General features: G+C 36.1%; 1 protein-coding gene across 7 annotated transcripts in view; it reads right to left on the bottom strand.

The window, feature by feature from the left end:
* Positions 1-21,235, bottom strand: part of PCCA (propionyl-CoA carboxylase subunit alpha) — a 389,666-nt gene that overhangs the window by 356,535 nt on the left and 11,896 nt on the right. For 6 of the 7 annotated variants that reach the window (XM_073795382.1, XM_019920938.3, XM_073795385.1 and 3 more), the window contains exons 3-4: positions 18,109-18,156; positions 17,928-17,996 (exon numbers count right to left, since the gene is read on the bottom strand). The exons of the other annotated variant lie outside the window; for it this stretch is intronic. In XM_073795382.1, coding sequence (XP_073651483.1) covers positions 17,928-17,996; positions 18,109-18,156 — 117 coding nt within the window. The remainder of the gene's footprint in view (positions 1-17,927; positions 17,997-18,108; positions 18,157-21,235) is intronic. 7 annotated transcript variants of the gene reach the window in all.

Here is a 21,235-nt window from a genome sequence, read left to right as displayed (position 1 = left end):
ATCACTGGCTGTCAAGTTGGAAATAATTGTTTGGTACAATCAGAAAAAGATTTCCCTAAGGATAGTTCGAGGGTGATTTTAATGGGTTTAAAGTAATCTGAAGTAGCTGGTTCTGATTATCAGTTTTTTATTCTTTTTCTAAGAATAATACACCACAATCAAGCAGGGTTTATGCCCAAAACACAAGATTGGTTCAATATTTAAAAACCAGCCACTCAATGTAAAGTATCATATTACAATCAAAATAAAAAATACACATAATCATGTCAATTGATTCAGAAAAAGCATTCATGATGGGAAAAAAAAAAAAACTCTTGGAAAACCAGAAGTAGACAGGATCTTCCTCACCCTGATAAAGAGCATCTACAAAAATCTACAACTAACACCAAACTTAATACTGACCGACTGAATGCTTTTCCACTAGATTGGAAAATATGCACTATCACCACTCTTATACCAAATCATAATGTAGAGTTGCCAGCCAGTGCAATCAGGAAAGAAAAAGAAATGAAGCATACAGATCATAAAAGAAGAAATAAAACTGTTACTGTTCACACACAGCATAATCGTCTTCATAAAAAATCCAAAGGGATCTACCAAAAACCTCCTAGAACTAGTGAGTTTAGCAAAATCACAAGATACAAGATCAACATGTAAACATTAATCACACATCTACTATTAGCAATGTACACTGGAAACCTAAATTTAAAAAAAAAAAACATTTTAAGAACCTCACAAAAAAATGAAACACTTAGGTATACAATCTAACAAAATATGTACAAGATCTGCAGGCTGAAAATTACAAATGCTGATGAAAGAAATCAGAGGAGACCTAAATAAGAGACCTCCCATGTTCATGGATAGAAAGCCTCATCATAGTAAAGAAGTCAATTCTCCCCAAACTGATACAATTACAATCAAAATTCCAGAAGGATTTTTAGTAAATATAGACAAAATTCTAAAATTTATTTGGGAAAGCATAGAAACTAGACTAGCTAAAACAATTCTGGATAAAAAAGAGTAAAGCTGGAGGAATCCAATTTTAACACTGATGATAAAACTATAGTAATCAAGACAATGTAGTATTACCAAATGGACAGACAGATACAGATCAGGGGACTAGAAAATAGAGTCCAGAAATAGAATCATACAAGTCACTATTTGATTTTCCACACAGGTACAAAAGCGATACAATAGGGAAATGATAGTCCTTTAGTCCTTTCAACAAATGGTTGGAACAACTCAACATCTATATGCAAACAAAACAACATGAACATTGATGCAAAAATCCTCAACAACATACTAGCAAATTGAATCCAACAATGTATTAAAAAAAATTATACACCACAACCAAGTGGGATTTATCCTAGACATGCAAGACTGGTTGAACATTCGAAAATCAATTAATGTAAACCATCATATCAACAAGCTAAAAAAAGAAAAATCACATGATCATATCAATAAAAGCAGGAAAAGCATTTGACAAAATCCAACACCTGTTCATAATAAAGAACTCTCAGTAAACTAGAAATAAAGGGGACTTTCTCACGTTGATAGACTATCTACGAAAAACCTATAGCTAACATCATATTTACTGATGAGAAACTCTAAACATTCCCATTAAGATCAGGAACAAGGCAAGGATGTTCCCTTACCACTGCTTTTCAGCATCATACTGGAAGTCTCAGCCAATGCAATAAGACAAGGAAATAAGTATACAGATTGGGAAGGAACATATAAAACTATCTTTGTTCACAGATGACATGATCATCTAATAGCAAGAATGCAGGATACAAGATTAATATAGAAAAGTGAATTTGTTTTCCTATATACCAACAATGAACAAGTGCAATTTGAAATTTGAAGCACAATACCATTTACATTAGCACCCAAAAAATGAAATACTTAGGGATAGGTCTAATAAAATATGTACAAGATCCATATGAGGAATATTACAACACTCTGATGAAATCAAAGAAAAACTAAATAAATGGAGAGAGATTCTATCTCCATGGATAGACTCAATATTGTCAAGATGTCAGTTCTTCCCAATTTGATCTATAAATTCAATGCAGTCAAAACCCCACCAAGTTATTTTGTGAATATCAACAAACCTATTCTAAAGTTTATATGAGAGGCTAAAGACCACAACAGCCAACACAATACTGAAGAACAAAGTTGGAATATTAACACTCAACATCAAAACTTACTGTAGGGCTTCCCTGGTGGCGCAGTGGTTGAGGGTCCGCCTGCCGATGCAGGGGACACAGGTTCGTGCCCTGGTCCGGGAAGATCCCACATGCCGCGGAGCGGCTGGGCCCGTGAGCCATGGCTGCTGAGCCTGCGCATCCGGAGCCTGTGCTCCACAATGGGAGAGGCCACAACAGTGAGAGGACCGTGTACCGCAAAAATGAAAAAAAATTTAAAAATTAAAAAAAAATAACTTACTGTAAAGCTACAGTAAGCAAGACAGTGTGATAATCAGCAAAAGAACAAACAGATCAATGGAATAGAATTGAGAACCCATAAATATACCCCCATAAACAGAGACAACTGAGACAACTGATCTTTGACAAAAGAGAAAAAGCAATACAATGGAGCAAAGATAGCCTTTTCAACAAATGGTGCTGGCATAACTGAACATCCACATGCAAAAAAAAATTATAATCTAGACACAGACCTTACACCCTTTACAAATATTAGCTCAAAATGGTCCACAGACCTAAACATGAAACATAAAACTATAAAACTCCTAGAAGATAAGAAAGGAGAAATCCTAGATGACCTTGGGTATGGCAATAACTTTTTGGATAAACACCACCAAAGGCACAGTCCATGAAAGAAAGAATAAGCTAGACTTTATTAAAATTTAAAACTTCTCTGCAAAGACAATGTCAAGAGAATTAGAAGACAAGCCACAGAATGAAAGAAAATATATGCAAAAGACACATCTGTTAAAGGACTATTATCCAAAATATACAAAGAACTCTTAAACTCACCAATAGGAAAACAAACAACTCAATTAAAAAATGAGCCCAAGACCTTAACAGACACCTCACCAAAGAAGATACACAGATGGCAAATAAGCACTTGGAAAGATGCTCCACATCCCATATCAGGAAAACACTAATTAAAACAGGATACACCACACACCTATTAGAATGACCAAAATCCAGAACACTGACAACATCGAATGCTGATGAGGATGTGGAACAACAGGAACTCTCATTCACTGCCGCTGGGAATGCAAAATGGTACAGCTACTTCAGAAGATAGTTTGGTGATTTGTTACAAAATTAAACATGATCTTACCATATGATCTGGCAATCACACTCCCATGTCCACACAGAAACCTACACACAGATGTTTATAACAGCTTTATTCATAATTGCCAAAAGCAAACAAGATGTCCTTCGGTAGGTGAATGAATGAATAAATTGTAGTAATCTAAACAACAGAATTATTCAGCACTAAAAAGAAATGAGCTATCAAGCTATGAAAAGACATAGAGAAACCTTAACTTCATACTACTAAGTGAAAGAAGCCAATCTGAAAAAGCTACATACTGTACGATTCCAATTATATGACATTCTGGAAAAGGCAGAACTATGGAGACAGTAAAAAGGCCGGTGGTTGTCAGGGTTTGGGGGGATGGCAAGGGATGAACAGGCAGAGCACAGAGGATTTTTAGAGCAGTGAAAATACTCTGTATCATACTGTAATGATGGATACATGTCATTATACATTTGCCTAAACCTACAGAATGTACAACACCAACAGTGAACCCTAATGTAAACTACGGACTTTGGGTAATTATGATATGTCAATGTAAGCTCATTCACTTGCAATATATGCACCACTCTGATGGTAGATGTTGATAATGGAGAGGCCATGCATGTGTGGAGACAGGGGGTGTATTGGAAATCTCTATACTTTCCTCTCAATTTTGCTATGAACCTAAAACTGCTCTTTAAAAAAAAGTATTTAGAAAAATGTATATGTGAAAGCATTTCTTATCAAGAGGAAAAATTACATGAAACCCTTCACAAATAGATTTGTGTAGTTTTGAAACTGTTCTCCCCTACAAAGACCATCCCTGTTGAGTTTCATCAGTGTAGCCTAGGGATCTGTAATACTTAATTGAAATAGCTCGCTGAAGTTACTTTGCTATAATTATAAATTCCCTTTTACTAAAATATCCAGCAACCATTTAGGGAATACATTATAGATCTGGAAACTAAACTAATATATGATTAATTCACAGGAAGACTTGGAAGGCACTAAACAGTTGTTTACAAAATAAGACATTTAAAAATACTATCTGTATCAGTTTTACCTGTGCTGTCTCCCACATAGAAAGACATGGTTCCTGCCCTTTGTCCCACGCCTACAAGCTTCCACTGACAGACCACACCTCACTCCCAGTATCTAGACAGTGCTTTGCAATAAACATATTGAATGGATGCATGACTGAAGGTGGCAATAATAGAATTTATCTGAATTGGAGCCTCTCTTCCTTAGGATAGGCTTTGACTCAAATAAACTGATATATCAGATATAAATCTACTACTGCCATTCAGACAACCTTATATCCTCCTGAAGATGCCTCCTGGACTCCTCCTTTTGCTACTCCAAATTGGCAGTTGCATTGTGACAACCGAGAAAAGAGGAGCAGCAAGTACCAAAAGAAGCTGTCCCAAGTAGGGTCAATGCACTGGCTGTTGCTAGAGATAGCTAGCAAATGAATACCTACACAAGCTGAGGAGTGCTGATACACAGATTAGGAACCAATCTACTGGATTGGCTCAGGACCTTTGCACACACTGCACCATTTGTCTAGCTGACTGCCTAGCTAATAGCTGACTCTTATCTCTCAGGTCTCATCTTACATTTTACCTCCTTCAAAGAACTTCCCTGACCACCATTATTCTCTCTCAGCAACTAGTCTGTTTCCTTCATAACACTTACCACAATTTGTAATTATCTGTTTGCATGTTTTCTTATTTTATATCTGTCTCTACCACTAGACTCTAAGTGCCATGAGAGCAAAAATCATGTTTCTCCTGGTCACTATTCTAATTTCAACGACTAGCATAGCATCTGGCCCACAACAGGCACTAATAAACAGTGGCCTTCAAGGTAATAAACCTGACTTTCTTTGGGGGAGGAAAGGGACTTTTTCATATACTTAGCATGGGAAGCAATATGCTACAATGGAAAGAGTACAATTTGGGAACCACACATAATTAGAACCTCAGCTCCATTGCTTACCTAGCTAAATGATCTCTGACAACCTATTTTATATCTTGAAGCCCCAATTTTCTCGAAACGATGACAGTAATACTTCCCTTACATAATCACTGATTCTCTAGTATACTGTAGATATGCAATAAGTGACAGCTATTAGTACTTCTTAAAATGATCATCTTTCCATCCACTAAGAGGTCTTAAATGAGTGACACTAACAGAAACGAGTCAAGTCAAAGTCTTATAAACACAGCAATATCAAAAATACTATATTTATAAAGGTAAGCTGTATTTTCAAACCTTTTTTTTTTAACGTATGCTTTTTCAGTAAGACTACAGAACTTCTAAACCTGCTTCAGTAGATGTTTAGAGAAAACTAAATCCATGATTAGGTATTTTTTCATACCATCGGGTACTAACTACATGGAAACAAATGTTCTTTTTCAAACCATGCTGTTTAAGGTCACCAGGAACTTTCAAAAACACAAAAACAAAAGGTAAACTCACAATATTTCACTGTGTTTTGTTTTTAAACTTTTAGTATCAGTAAAAGGATAAAGGTCTTACTAACAAAAATTAAGGACTTAGGGACACCCTTTTCATTTTACAAATGAAAATTTTCACAAGTCACTTTCTACAGATTAAAAATTGGAGTGTTTTTATTAAACAGGAAGTATACAAACATATATACGAATAAAATAACTCATACATAAATATACTGATATAAATCCTTTTTTTTTCCCCTGCCCAAATGTAATTTTTGCCTTGCTGCTAAATAGTCAGTCCTTCCTTACTGGAATGATTCGTTTATCTTTAACTCCACAGAGCTTAAACTATCAGTCTTTTAAGAAGCTTTGACAGGTTTTGACGATTTAACCTGCTGAGCTCACAGCACCCAAGGGAGAGTCTTCGTTGCAAGTTTTATTTCTAATACAGCTGACCACTAATACCGACTCCACAGATAATGGATTTCAATAACCACCACCCACAGGTTAACACTTCAAGTAGTACGCATAATATTGCTTTAATTAAGTTAATACATGAAGGTCACAGTTTGGTAGAAAGTTTTATTACATTTGGCAGTGCTTACAATAATAATAAAAAAGAAAAAGGAACTGTATGTGTTCATCTATACAGTAACTCTATAAATTTGCCTATAGATATAATCCAGTTTGCTCATAGATTTATACTGCATTTCAATTTATTTTCTAAAAGGAATTCAGTTTATTAGTTCCATTTCCCAAAATAAGTACATTCCTAGCATTTCTAACCAGTAGTTTCTCTAACCATGCTGGGCACAGAATGGGTCTACCTGGCACAAAGAGGCCACCCACTAGAGCAAAAAAGATTCCTACCACTACCATGCCCACCCCCTGATTTTGGAGCATTGTGATGGTAGAAAAGATTAATGCTTTGATTTGTCTTGTGTCTAATGATTAGCTTCATGTGTTAAATATTAATGTCTTCCAGACAGAATGAAATTATTTTTTCATTTTGAAAAATAAAGATATATAAAATTTGTTTTTGAACCTAAACACTTTATGCAGTAGAAAACAAGCCAAAGAGTCTTTTTACAACAAATATTATGAAAAGGCAAAGCAAACAAATGTTTAAATGAATCTGAAATTAAAGGTTCACTCTAAAGTGTTAAAATAAAATGGGATACTGTATTTTAATACACAAATCGCATAGTCAGCAAGGCTGATACATTTTTCTATTTTTATATGTAGTATTAGGTAATTTGAGGTTATTTTAGAGAAAAGCAAAAAAATGGTGGCTGAATTTATACACATTGAATTCAGCAATAATTGTATTTTTTAAATACACAACCTGACAGGCACTATGGTAGACAATAATGAATCAGCATGGGAGCCATTTAATATACTTCTTGATTAACTCATTGCCTGTCCACTTTGCACACAGACATGCTTACATGTCATAATCGTCATAATTCCCATCATCCCCACTGCTAACACTCAAGCTCCTTGATTAGTGCACAACTCCCAGACGAGCCATTGCTAATGCTAAATAATTCTCTTCAGCCTCCTGCTACTATTCTGCAGGATCTCCAATTAAATATAATGTCCCTGATGAGCCATATTAATGTGAACAAATTCCTACCAGGAATCCTATCTTATTCCATTTTCCCCAAAAATGTAGAGAAAGTAATTTAGCCAAGCTGAAGATAATCAAAACATTTTAAACTGATATAGTATTATAATGCCTCGGCAAAACATGTTTATCCAAAGTCAATAAAAGAAAAAGGGTGGAAAAAGTAATGTCTAAACATGTTAAATGCTTTCTTCTCCTGATTAATTTGTTCTTCACTGAAAAGTCTAGTGTTTTAAATAAGCATAGGTAGATACATTGCATTCTTAATCCAAAAAGGTTACCGAAAGCTAAGTTTTATGAGAAAAGTGAGCAGTAGCAAGTTTTAAAGCAAATATGCCATTTAAAAACCCTTCAATTATCTAATTACCAGAACTCCAAGGTCCATAATCACATTAATGAAACCAATTCCTTCCTTCCCATTAAATGCAGTATTACAGTCACTATCAGAGGCTTTGCCATGGAATTTTATGTTGCTGATAAGAAAACTTCATCTTGAACAATGACAACTATAAGTATTTTTTGCAAGAATGAATTAAGAATCTTATAGATTTTCTATTGCAATCTAAAAGACTGGGAAGGCTTCTGATCTAATTAAGACTAACTGGGAAACATGGACTATGATGGCCACCACCTTACAATATTCTGTACCAGCAAAAGAAATTTAAGAAAATGTTAGTTATGCTCGCTTCGGCAGCACATATACTAAAAATAAGAAAATGTTAGTTAAATATACCATCTCAACTACACACACATATAACAAAAGGTCACCTGATTTTTCAGTTACCACCCCCAAAAAGTTTTACAAACTTCACTCTGGTCATTTATTCCTATTTGAGGATTAATAATTACATTAGCTGAAAATAAGTCCATTAACAGATTTTGTGAAATAATTTTTTAAAAATTAAGAACTTTAACGCCTTTTCAAATTAAAACAAAGGTTGAAAAATATCCTGAAAAGTAAATCATGTAAATGAGAAAAGGTAAATGGTTTTGACACTTAAATTTCTTTCAACTCTATGTACACCTAGGATAAAAGTGAAGATATTCTAACAAAAATATAAACAGATAAGTTTATTAAAATATATATATATGAAAAGATATAAAATAAAGACATTCTAACAACCCCATAAAATTTTTATAAGGTTTTCCCTAAGGTCTTTTATACCTTCGCCTACATTAATGTATTCCATCTCCATTTACCTGATCATTACCCTCCAGTTTGTTCAGCTGGAACCAACATACACTAATTACACAGACGTCACGAAGTCCTATTTGTCCTCAGTACCTCCCCAGACAGCAGGGAAATCATATCAAGGGTAGGCATGCTAAGTGATGATTCCCCCCACCTTACTGTCAATCATCCCAGAGTGCTCAGAGGAAACCCCACTCAACCTCATTACTGAATCCTAAGGGTAAGACTACAATACTCACCAGGAATCATACTTCAAACCGCAGGCTGCCTGGCCAAGATGTGAGTCACAATGACTACTTCCCTGATTTTAGGTTTTGGTGTTAATGCAATATATACCAAGTATTTCTCATTTCAATACAATGTTACTATACACAGATAAAGCAACAAAATATTGATAAGTTCAATTTAGGAGTCCAGGTAGGAAATATAGTCAAAGGTTGAAGTACAGAATCATTTAATCTCATTTAAAAAGAAAAAAATCAAAACCCTAACTTCAGAGGTTTAAAACAAATATAACAATATTTTGCTACTTCTTATGGAAAGGTTTACTAGTCCTTTTACTTGAAAACACACATACATACATAAAGTAAGTGATCATAAAAGTAAATAAAGTTATCTAACAAGCATTTTGAGAAGTACAAACACAACAATCTCTAAATTCTCATAATTATTTGTTCCCACTATTCACCAAACTAATGAAGACCTACCTACCCATTTAAAAAGTCCCAGTCACCAAAACCATCAAACATTTCTCATTCCTTATCATTTCTTAACTTCTCTGGGACTACCTAAAATCACAGTACATTAGTGGCATAAAACCCTACAATCCACCTGTCCTGCCTTCTAAGTCAATATAGTATTAATAAGGTCCTCTTAAATAAAATCTCCCACATCAGCCCTCTACCTAAAATCTAATCAATTTATTTCATAAATGTGTCTCATCTTGCTCCAAAATTTTATGTAGTGGTCCTAATAATTTTCACTTTATAAGGTATTACATTTTTTTTCTTTTTGGCCCTGTGTGGCACGCACGATCTTAGTTCCGTGACCAGGGATCGAACCCATGCTCCGTGCAGTAAAAGCGTGGAGTCTTAACCACTGGGTCACCAGGGAAGTCCCCAATATTTTTTTAACATCTGTTAGTACAGTTCCCTCTTCAATTTTCCTCAAAATTATCTAGGCTATTCTTGCATATTTACTCCTTTGTCAATCCCCACCACCACCACTGTTACATTATTACATTTATTAGGATTTACTACAAAAACATAGATCTAGAAATAACTAGCATTTACAATATTGTTTCCTTATATAAAAATAAGAAGTTCTCATATAAGTCGTACGAATTCATTTTAAATTCATATCATAAAGTGTTTTATCTTTGCCACTACTTCCAGGAGGTTAAATTTTTTTAAGTTGTATTTTCTACCTTGTTGATACTTAGGAAAGCTACAGATTTCTTTGTATTTATTTTTTAACTACCACAGAGACTCTTCTTACTGTTTCTAAAGAGTTGTTCAGTTGCCGGTATAACTAGAAACTCGATACAATTTTATTATTTCTGCCTTTCCTGTCCACCATTTTATAACTCTTGCCTAACTGCATTGCCGAGCACTTCTAGGATGCTATTAAATACTAGTGGTGACAGTAAATGTATGGGTCTTCATCCTGACTTCCATGAGAATGCTTCCTATGAGGTATGACCTCTTCATTCTGGGAGGGCAGTATTTATTTAATCCTGTTTTACTAAGGATTTTACAAGACAGTGAATTTCTTTTACATGACATCTAGGCTTCCATCAAGATGATCATATAGTTTTCCTCCACTAACTTATTAGTATATTTAATTAAATTAATAGTGTCTAACATTAAACCATACTGAAATGTCATGAATACACTCTGCATGACTGCAGCACATTACTTAAATTTTACTCTATTTTCTATTACTTAGGATTCTTCTATCAATATATAATTACAGTCATTGTAATTTTATTTTTTGCTTACTATCTTTGCCCAGATTTTGATTTCTGAATTACTATGCTGGTTTCATAAAAAGAAATGGAAATCTATTTTTCTTTCTCTAAGTCTAGAGCAATTTAAATAGTGTCAAAATTTCTTAAAAAAATTTCTTGCTTCCTGAAAATTTCAAAGAATCCTTGCAAGAATCTCTAGGCCTGGACACTCAAGAGTCCTTTAGTCAATTATTTCCTACCTTATTCAGGTGCTTTCATGCACAGAGTTGCAGGCCTATACACAATTATTTGTCACCAGTTTTGTAAACTAAGCAAAACAAAATAACTACCTAACATTTTTTAAAGGCTTTTAAAACCAGGTTAAACCCCACTTTCAATAATGAATAGAACAACCAGAAGATCAGCCAGGAAACAGATGACTTAAATATCCCTATGAACCAACCAGTCCTAAAAGACATCTATAGAACACTCCACCCAGCAGCAGCAGAATACACATTCTTAAGTTCACATGGAACATTCTCCAGGACAGATCATATGCTAGTCCATAAAACAAACATCAAAAAATTTTAAAGGATAGAAACAGTAGAAAACACATTCTCTGACCAAAAAAGAAGGAAATTAGAAATCAGTAATAGAAATAAACTTGGGAAACTCATAAATATGTGGAATTAAACAACAAACTCCTAAATAACAAGTGGGTCAAAGAAATCAAGAGGGCAACTAGAAATTACTTTCGGAAATGAAAATGAAGATACAATATGTCAAAACATGGGATGCAGCTAAAACAATAGAGAAAAATGAACGGTTAAACACCTATATTAAAAAGACCTCAAAACAACCTAGTTTTTCTACTTTAAGAAACTATTTTTTAAAAGAGCAAACTAAACCCAAAGCGAGCAGAATGAAGGAAACAAAAACTAGTGTAAATAGAAATGACATAGAGAATTTAAAAAGAGAGAAATCAATGATACCAAAAGTCAGTTCTTTGAAAAGATCAATGAAACTGAAAACCGTTAGCTAAAATGACAAAGAAAACATGAAAAAACTCAAATAACTAAAACCAGGAATGAAAGAGACATTACTGCCAGCCTTATAGAAATAAAAATGATAAAAAAATACTATAAACAATCACATAATAAACAATAACTTAAGATGAAATGGACAAATTCCTAGAAAGACAAACTATAGACACTAACTCAGGAAGAAATAGAAAATCTCAATAAATCTACAAGAGACTGAATTAGTAATCAAACAACTACCCACAGAGAAAAGCTCAGACCCAGATGGCTTCACTGGTGAATTCCACCAAACATTTCAGGAATAATTAATACCAATTCTTCACAAACTCTTCCAAAACAACAGAAGATGAGAGAACACTTCCCATCTTATACTATGAGGCCAGTATCACTCTGATACCAAAAACAAAAACATCAAATGAAAAGAAATGTATAGACCAATATCTCTTATAAACATGGATGAAAAATTCTCTACAAAACACCAGCAAACTGAATCCAGCAATATACACAAAGGACTATACATCATAACCAAGTGTGATTTATCCCAGGAATGCAAGGCTAGTTTAACATCCAAAAATTAATTAATGTAATATACCATATCAATGGAATAAAGGATAAAAACCACATTATCATCTCAGTAGACACAGCAAAAGCATTTGTAAAAATCCAACACCCAGTCATGACAAAAACTCTCAACAAACTAGGAATAGCAGGGCACTTCCTCAACCTAATAATGGGAATTTATGAAAATCTCAGAGCCTAAATCAAACTTAGGTGTGGAATACTGAATGTTTTCCCCCGAAGATGAGGAACAAAACAGGATGTCTGCTCTCACCACTCCTTTTCAGTATCATTCTGGAAATTAAAGCAAGGGAAATCAGGCAAGACTATGAAATAAAAAGCATCCAGTTAGAAAAGAAAGAAGTAAACCTATCTCTCTTTACACATGACATGATCTTCTAGAGAGAATCCCAAGGAATCTATTATATTTTTAAAAACTATTAGAACTAATAAACAAGTTCAGCAAGGTTGCAGGACACAAAATCACTATTAAAAAATCAACTGGGGCTTCCCTGGTGGCGCAGTGGCTGAGGGTCTGCCTGCCGATGTAGGGGACGCGGGTTCGCGCCCCGGTCTGGGAGGATCCCGCATGCCGCAGAGCGGCTGGGCCCATGGGCCATGGCTGCTGAACCTGCGCATCCAGAGCCTGTGCTCCGCCATGGGAGAGGCCACAGTAGTGAGAGGCCCATGTACCGCAAAAAAAAAAAAAAAATCAATTGTATTCCTGTACACCTGCAATCAACAATAAAAACTGAAATTAAAAAATTGCAATTCTAGGGAATTCCCTGGCAGTCCAGTGGTTAGGACGCCACTCTTCCACTGCAGGGGGCACGGGTTCAATCCCTGGTTAGGGAATGAAGATCCTGCAAGCTGCATGGTGAGGCCAAAAAAAAAAAATGAGGATGAAATTGCAATTCTAACAGCCTCAGAAATAATATTAAAATACTTAGGAATAAATACAGCAAAGTAAGTGCAAAACTTATACTCTGAAAACTACAAAACATTGTTGAAAGAAATTAAAGCAACGTAGGTAAGTGGAACAACATCAAATGGAATATCCATGCTCATGTATAGGAGGACTTAAAAATGTTGAGATAGGGCTTCCCTGGTGGCGCAGTGGTTGAGAGTCCACCTGCTGATGCGGAGGACACGGGTTCGTGCCCCAGTCTGGGAGGATCCCACATGCCACGGAGCGGCTGGGCTCGTGAGCCATGGCCGCTGAGCCTGCGCGTCCGGATCCTGTGCTCCGCAACGGGAGAGGCCACAACAGTGAGAGGCCCGCGTACCGCCAAAAAAAAAAAAAAAAAAAAAAAATGTTGAGATAAAGATATTTCTCAAACTGATCTACAGATAAAACACAATGCCTATCACAATCCCAGCAGGATACAGTTTTCCACTAGGACCATTTTCCCCTCATAAACCATTCTCCACAAATCTTTTCAAAGAATAATAAGGGCCTGGAGAATGATACATAAAAGACAATTCATGACTTGATAAGAGGCTTAACCCCTATTTTGCTCTCTCTGGCCCTGACCATTTCCCACTGGAGTACTTTACATTGCTTGTTGACTCTGGCCTCATCCTCTGGATGCAGTTGCACTAATCTCATCAATACGTATGAACTGTTTTCCTGGGTAAAGCCTGACTCTGAGACTGCTCTGGGTCAGTCTTCTCAAAGAAAGCAAGAAAACTTCCTCAACAGAGAATAGGATATCATCCTATTTTAAGACAATCCAACAGTAAGCGAACTAGACTGATAACTGCAAACCCTCCCTAGAAGCACCTAAAAATCCCAGATTAAATATAACAAACTTCTTTAAATGAACAGTTTGGCTTACAAGAACCACAAGCAATCCCTAGGGATCAAAAATGAAGAAGAGAAAAAAAAAAAGAGAAAAAAAAAAACGAAGCAGCAGCTAAAAGCCAGACAGTATCCACTAGAGTCGATACCACTAATCTTGGAGAGTATAAGTGGGGATCTGAATAACCTAGAGAACTGAGTTTTAACTCTCAGAGAAAGGAACCAATTGTGAGCTGAAGATGTGAAGGAAAACTCCTACATAAGGCCATGTTGCTCAAAGGTTACATCCTCAGGACTTCCCTGGTGCTCCAGTGGCTAAGAGTCCACGCTCCAGTGCAGGGGGCCCGGGTTCGACCCCTGGTTGGGGAGCTAGATCCCACATGGCACAACAAAGACTACATCCTCAGTGAAGGGGGGTGGGGTTTCAATAATCTACTAAGTAGGGAGAAGACATACTTATTATCAGCTATGCTTCAAAGTAAAGGAAAAAGTCTCCTCAGGAAATTAGAAACCATGGGCCTATTTAACAGAGGGAGAGAGGGAGGGTGTGTGTGTGTCTGTGTGTGTCTGTGTGTGTCTGTGTGTGTGTGTGTGTGTGTGTGTGTGTGTGTGTAGTTTCATCTGGTTTTGCCCCATCCTCATAATTCAGCAACCTTCGCGCCAAGAAATTAATATAAAAATTAGTCAGTGATACCCCGGACAACCCAAACCATGTGGAGTTCAACGATAAAGATACCAAATATGAGGTCACAAGACAAAATCTACACATGTGAGGAAACAATCCATTGTGAGGAAGAGTCAGAAATATAAATAGATACATAAGATCTTGAAGTAAAATAACAAAATGATAGAACTTTTAAAATAAGTATGCTATAAAAAAAAAGTATGCTATAAATAAGACAGGAAAGGACTCAAATACTTAAGAAAAAAGACAAAACAAAAATCAGGCAGGGAATTTCCTGGCAGTCCAGGGGTTAGTACTCCGCACTTTCACTGCCAAGGGCACGGGCTCAATCCCTGGTCCGGGAACTAAGATCCCGCAAGCCACATGGCGCAGCCAAAAATAAAATTAACTGTGCTTTAAAAAAAAAACCAGGCAGATTCAAAAAGGAGCAGTTAGACCCAACAGATTCCTCAAAAGACAGCAAAGATGACAAAAGCAACCAAAGTAATCACAGTGTCAGGCAATTTTCACTGGTGAATGCAAAAATGTTAGTAACATGAGAGGTTGTTGTGGGACAAAACCTGCACGTGGATTCAACGATTCACCCCCCCAAAATTAATTTTAAAAGAGGGGGAATGCACCATTTTAATGGAAGGGACCCATGGAAGAAAACTGCATAATGGTCTTTAAAAGCCAACTTTTTCCCATTCAACATTCACTGTTTGCAAGTTACTTGGCTTTCCTTCTTTGTGTGACTTACCACTTAATAGTTGTAATAACCGTTAGTCTTCTTCCCCTGATTAACTGCTTAAAAATTAGTTGTTTTTAACATAAAATTAATAGTTTTCACAATCAACTGTTGCAGTATTTTCCTACTATAATAGTATTTACATTTCAATTTATGAAATTAACACATGAAGCATGTAAGATTTTTTTACTCCAAGTAACAGTGAAAATGCTCACCTCTTGAAAATCAATATTGAAACATTTATAATACATCTGAATAGCATGCCTTGTTCATAATACCGATATTATACAGTTCATTAGATATGATGGTAACCTTTGTGATCACATGTTAAAGAAGCAAAATATGCTGTTAGAGGAATTCACCTTTTTGTCTTTCTTGAGGCTGAAGCAGAAACCAAATAGCAAATCTGGCCCTATTTCTAAGGCTTAAATCAAACTTTGAACATTCTAACCATCATTATTATCCTGCTTTTACTTATAGTATCTTTCTAGAAACTGACTTACAGGAGGTCATATGAAGAGGAAGTTTTGACCGAGCATGCACTGCTTGCTTCCCACCGTGGGGCCTGGCAAATCTTATTTTAAACTATATATCATAATCTCTGGTTAAAAAAAAAAAAAAAAGTGGCTAAAAATATTTAAAATATAAAAACTACCACCTCTGCTTCAGGAAGGATAAATGACAAAGACTTAAAACTCAAACCAACTCTTTTGAAACCAGTTTTGCCAAAGTCTGGAAAGTGACTGTCCACAAAGCTAGAAATGTAACAGTGAGAAAAGTTAGTCATGCTCTTTGGAGCAACAGCTTACAGAAGTAGATTATTCTGTAATACCACATTGAAATATAAACAAATAGGAAAAAGCTGAAATATAAATAATCTTGGCTATATGCCGACAGTCACCTCTATGAGAACACAGCATAGAGAATTAACTATATACTGTGATATGAAAAAAAAATTACAAGTGAAAGTTTGTTGTTAGGCTTGAAATAAAAACAGTGATTGTCCACAATTCAAACATTTTTCTCTCAATTTACCCATGAATGAAAACACAGCCTGAGCTAATACACTGAAAAATAAACACAAGATGAGAAGAGTGAATTTTAAATCTACTACTGGCTTGACAGTAACACAAACTTTTTTCTGAAGTAGCTTTACTATTGGTAAATGCCTTAGTTTACCAATCAAGAATGACATTAAAGCAACAGTTTTCTCATTATTTCATGAATATTTTGTGAGGAATATAAACTACTGAAACTATCACAGTTAAAACAGATTATTAGTAAAGAAGCCAGAAACCAATATTCAAAAAAAATCAAACAGTATATACGCAAAACAAGTTTTTTTAACTGCTTAATTACTTTTAAAGTAAAGGATAAATATTTTAAATGTACCAGCCAAATAAACTAGATAATATACTTAACCTTTATTCTGGGGAAATTAGAGTAGCTTGCAATCATTTCCATTTTGCTTTTTAAAAAAGGAAGAGAGTCACAATAAGACAACAGGAACAACATACTTCTAGATAAAATTTTAAAATCACAAAGACTGAAAATTCTTTGCATTAAATTACTATACGATAAAAGCTGACATTACCAATAGGTCCTGTTATCAGAAGTTGTGTGAAAGAATGAAAAACAGTAACTTATATCAAAGTACAACTACTTACATTTCATGTCATACAGTTCCAATAATTCATACACTTTTCCCATGGGATTTTTTTCTACTCATTCATAGTTTATTACTGCTAAAAATGCCTGTTTTGATAAAAATCCCCAATAAAATTATATATCAGTCACTGCTTTACGCTATACCTTCTTTTGTTCATGTCCAATTAGCATTAGCCTATCTTTGATTTATCAAACTTTCAGCTGCACATGGTAAAGCATTTAGGAAGGTTAAACAATTACAGCATCCCGAGTGACAGTGGAGTTATCCTGTGCGGAAATGTGCTCCCATAAGGCAGCACTGTATAAACATTTCATTAGGGCTTCCTTGGTGGCACAGTGGTTAAGAATCCACCTGCCGATGCAGGGGACCGGGTTCAAGCCCTGGTCAGGGAAGATTCCACATGCCACGGAGCAACTAAGCCCGTGCGCCACAACTACTCAGCCTGCGCTCTAGAGCCCACGAGCCACAACTAATGAAGCCTGCACACTTAGAGCCCATGCTCCGCAACAAGAGAAGCCACCGCAATGAGAAGCCCGCGCACCGCAACAGAGTAGCCCCCGCTCGCTCCAACTAGAGAAAGCCCGCACTCAGTAACAAAGACACAAATCAGCCAAAAATAAATAAAAGAAAATAAATTTAAAAAAAAAAAACACATTTCATTAATCTTTGAATCTAACTATCTCATGCTTTGCTTAAATGTACTTGGTGACCAGAATCAGTTTACCAAATTTTTATTCTATTCTAGGCTTTTAAAGCCTTGAAAATAAGAGTTAAGACACATACTGGAGACATTATGATGCTCCCATTTTGCTTAATACAAGAGTAATAAAACAGGTATTTTTTTTAATTGTGTACCTTTTCAGGCCAACAAAAAAAACCTACATCTTTCACTTTTTTTCTATTTGATCCAAAATAAGGTCCCGATTCAAACAAAGCAAATATACTTACAGAACTAGCATCAACATCACTGTGGATGGCAACCGTCTTAATGCCCATCTTCTTGCAAGTTTTAATAACCTATATTAAAGTACATTAATGTTATCTATTAATAGTAATTCATATTTAAAGGGATTTAATAATAATAAAATTCACAGAGTAAAATGGAAAATAAGATTAAAATTCCACTCACCCTACATGCAATTTCTCCTCTATTAGCAACAAGAATTTTATCAAAAGTCTAAAAAGAGAAAAAACACGTAAGAAATTGTTACTCTTGCTTTGGGACCAGAAAACACCAAGCTTTTCCACAACTACCATTGGGCATGATCCTAATAAACATAACTTCCTACAGTAGTATTAAATACTATACATATGCTCATTTACAACCAGGCTGCTACTAAACTCACCTGGTAGTATCTGGCGTTATAATTATCCTCTTAAAGCATCAATTGACTAGGTTAGATAATTCATAAGGGGACTAAATTCTCTTGCCAAAAGATAATCTTCAAATGATATTTCAGAATACTAAGAAACTTTAGAAGAAATTGCTTGAGAATTTACTTGATTATTTTCTAAATTCAGGGAAATTCTAAGTGTTATGTTTATCAAAGGGAAGTCTGATATAATTTATATTCTATCTCTTTGGGATTGGGCCACAGCATTAAATGATACTTTTGATAAATGAGAACAGATACTATTTATGCTTATTTCCAAAGATTCCCAGACAAAGCAGGTTATGCTATTTGAGTACAATGTTAAGTTTAAATAACCACCAAATTTTTAAACAGCTGAGGCCATATAATAGAAAAAGAAGTTCCATTCTGTGTGGGGCTAGAGACCTAATTTCTAAGCCCAGCTTTGCCATTAATGATCTATTTGACTCTAAGTAAATCAATCTCTGTAAATTGAAATCTCTTGACTTCCACATATATAAATTGATAACATTCTAATGGGAAACTATTTAACAAGGTTCTCTCCCTACTCTAAAAGTGTACAGGCTAATCCTTTTAAAGAAATGCACACAAACAATTATAAGTAATTTGGATGCAACACATTTTAGTACACAACGACTGCTAGGTTAGTGAATTGTTACACGTTAAATGGAACTATTTTTTTAAGTTTTAGTTATATTTCTAAAAGAAAAGTTATATATAATCTTAATAGTACTCATATATTGGGCTTCCCTGGTGGCGCAGTGGTTGAGAGTCCGCCTGCCGATGCAGGGGACACGGGTTAGTGCCCCGGTCTGCGAAGATCCCACATGCTGCAGAGCCGCTGGGCCCCGTGAGCCATGGCCGCTGAGCCTGCGCGACCGGAGCCTGTGCTCCACAGCGGGAGGGGCCGCAACGGTGAGAGGCCCGCGTACCGCAAAAAAAAAAAGTACTCATATAACTTAAAGCTATATTTTAACCCAACAGGTAATCACAGAATCTCAGAACTGGAATAGGCCTTTAAAGTCTTGATTTAACCTTTATATCACACATGGCTTATTCCACCAAACTGAGACAAGCCTCGACCTTAAAACTGGTAAATTCCTAATTTGATAGAATCCTAAGTCATTCAGAGCCCTGAGCAGATGGGCCCTTAAAATATCCTAATCTCACCTCAGGCGTGAGGCTATAAAATCATCTGCCTTTCTATTCTCATCTGCTCATAGTAAATTCCTGTTAAACAATAAGCATATTCTAAGAAAAAAAATGTTCATACTTCCTTGAACTGCATTTTAAAATGTGAATTTTTATTAAGTATTAAACAGACTACATTTGATAAAAGCAGCACAAACACTGGAAGTTACACATTAAGCAACTGGTGCAGCAAATATAACAAATTATTGACATCATAATATTACACGGAGTACAAATTCCACCCTAATCCCTATCCAAGAAGCAGAATAATGGTTAAGAGCCAGTCTGGAGCCAAACTGTCCAGGTTGGAATCCCAACACTACCACATGTTCTTCTGTGGACAAGTCCTCCTCCTGAACCCTCATTTCCTGGTATGTAAAATGAGAGTAAGAATAGCACCTGCCACAAGAGGCTGCGGGAATATTAACACCCTTAAAGTGTTTAGAGTAGTGCCTAGCACATAATATATACTCAGTAGGTGTTAGCTAGAGTATTGGTATTCACTCCTTTGGGCCACAAACCAGATTACAAACCCAGGAGTGTGATTCCAACAGGGATAAATCTGTACCAAAATGATCACTGCACCTCACACATTTCTATTCATCTCTGTTCAGGGCTTGTGATAGTTAGTTTTATGTGCAACTTGATTCGTCCACAGGGTGTTCAGATTAAACGTTTTTTCTGCGGTGTCTGTGGGCGTGTTTCTAGATGAAACTAACATTGAATCAGTGGACTCAGTAAAGCAGACAGCCCTCCCCAGTGTGGGTGGGCATCATCCACTCTACTGAGGGCCTGACAGACTAAAAAGTGGAGGAAGGAACGATTAATTCTGCCTGCCGGATTGAGCTGGAACACTGGTCTTCTCCTAGCCTTGGACTGGGACATACACCATCAGCCCCCCTGGTTCCCAGACCTTTGAACCTGGACTAGAATTTCAGTACCAGCTTTCCCGGGTCTCCAGCTTGCCACAGCAGATTGTGGTGGGACTTCTCAGCCTCCATAATTATGTGAGCCAGTAAAAAAAATCTCCCTATGTCTCCTACTGGTTCTGTTTCTCTGAAGAACCCTGACTAATATAGGACTATTAATGGATTACCAATTAGTACACAAGCTCAATAAAGCTAATATCAATTAATCTTCCATACCTAAGATTTTCTTTTAACTAAATAACAGATGAATATGGTTCAGAATTTAGAAGGTACACAAGGGGACACACTGTAGGGACACCTAGGCCCTTGCCCCAAAGGCAACTACTACTAGTTTCCTGAATATTCTTCCAGGTAGGCTATGCATATAAAAGAATGTATATACAAATAATTTTTTTAATTAGCCTTTTTTTTTTAATTTTTTGGCTGCGCCATGTTTCATGCGGGATCTTAGTTCCCAGAACCAGGGATCAAACCCGTGCCTCCTGCAGTGGAAGCGTGGAGTCTTAACCACTGGACCACCAGGGAAGTCCCCATACAAGTAAATTTAAACCAACTTTTTGCGGGGGAGAGCCGCACCATGTGGCTTGTGAGATCTTAGTTCCCAGACCAGGGACTGAACCTGGGCAGCTGGCAATAAGAGCACAGAGTTTTAACCACTGGACCGCCAGGGAATTCCCTAAACCAATCTCTCCCTCTACATCAACAATTACAGGTGAACATCAAGTGCATTCGATCAAGTGCATTCGATAACTACAATATGGCA

The sequence above is a fragment of the Tursiops truncatus genome, chromosome 18, assembly GCF_011762595.2.
Source record: "Tursiops truncatus isolate mTurTru1 chromosome 18, mTurTru1.mat.Y, whole genome shotgun sequence".
Taxonomy (NCBI): domain Eukaryota; kingdom Metazoa; phylum Chordata; class Mammalia; order Artiodactyla; family Delphinidae; genus Tursiops; species Tursiops truncatus.
This window is presented reverse-complemented; position numbering and strand designations above follow the sequence as displayed.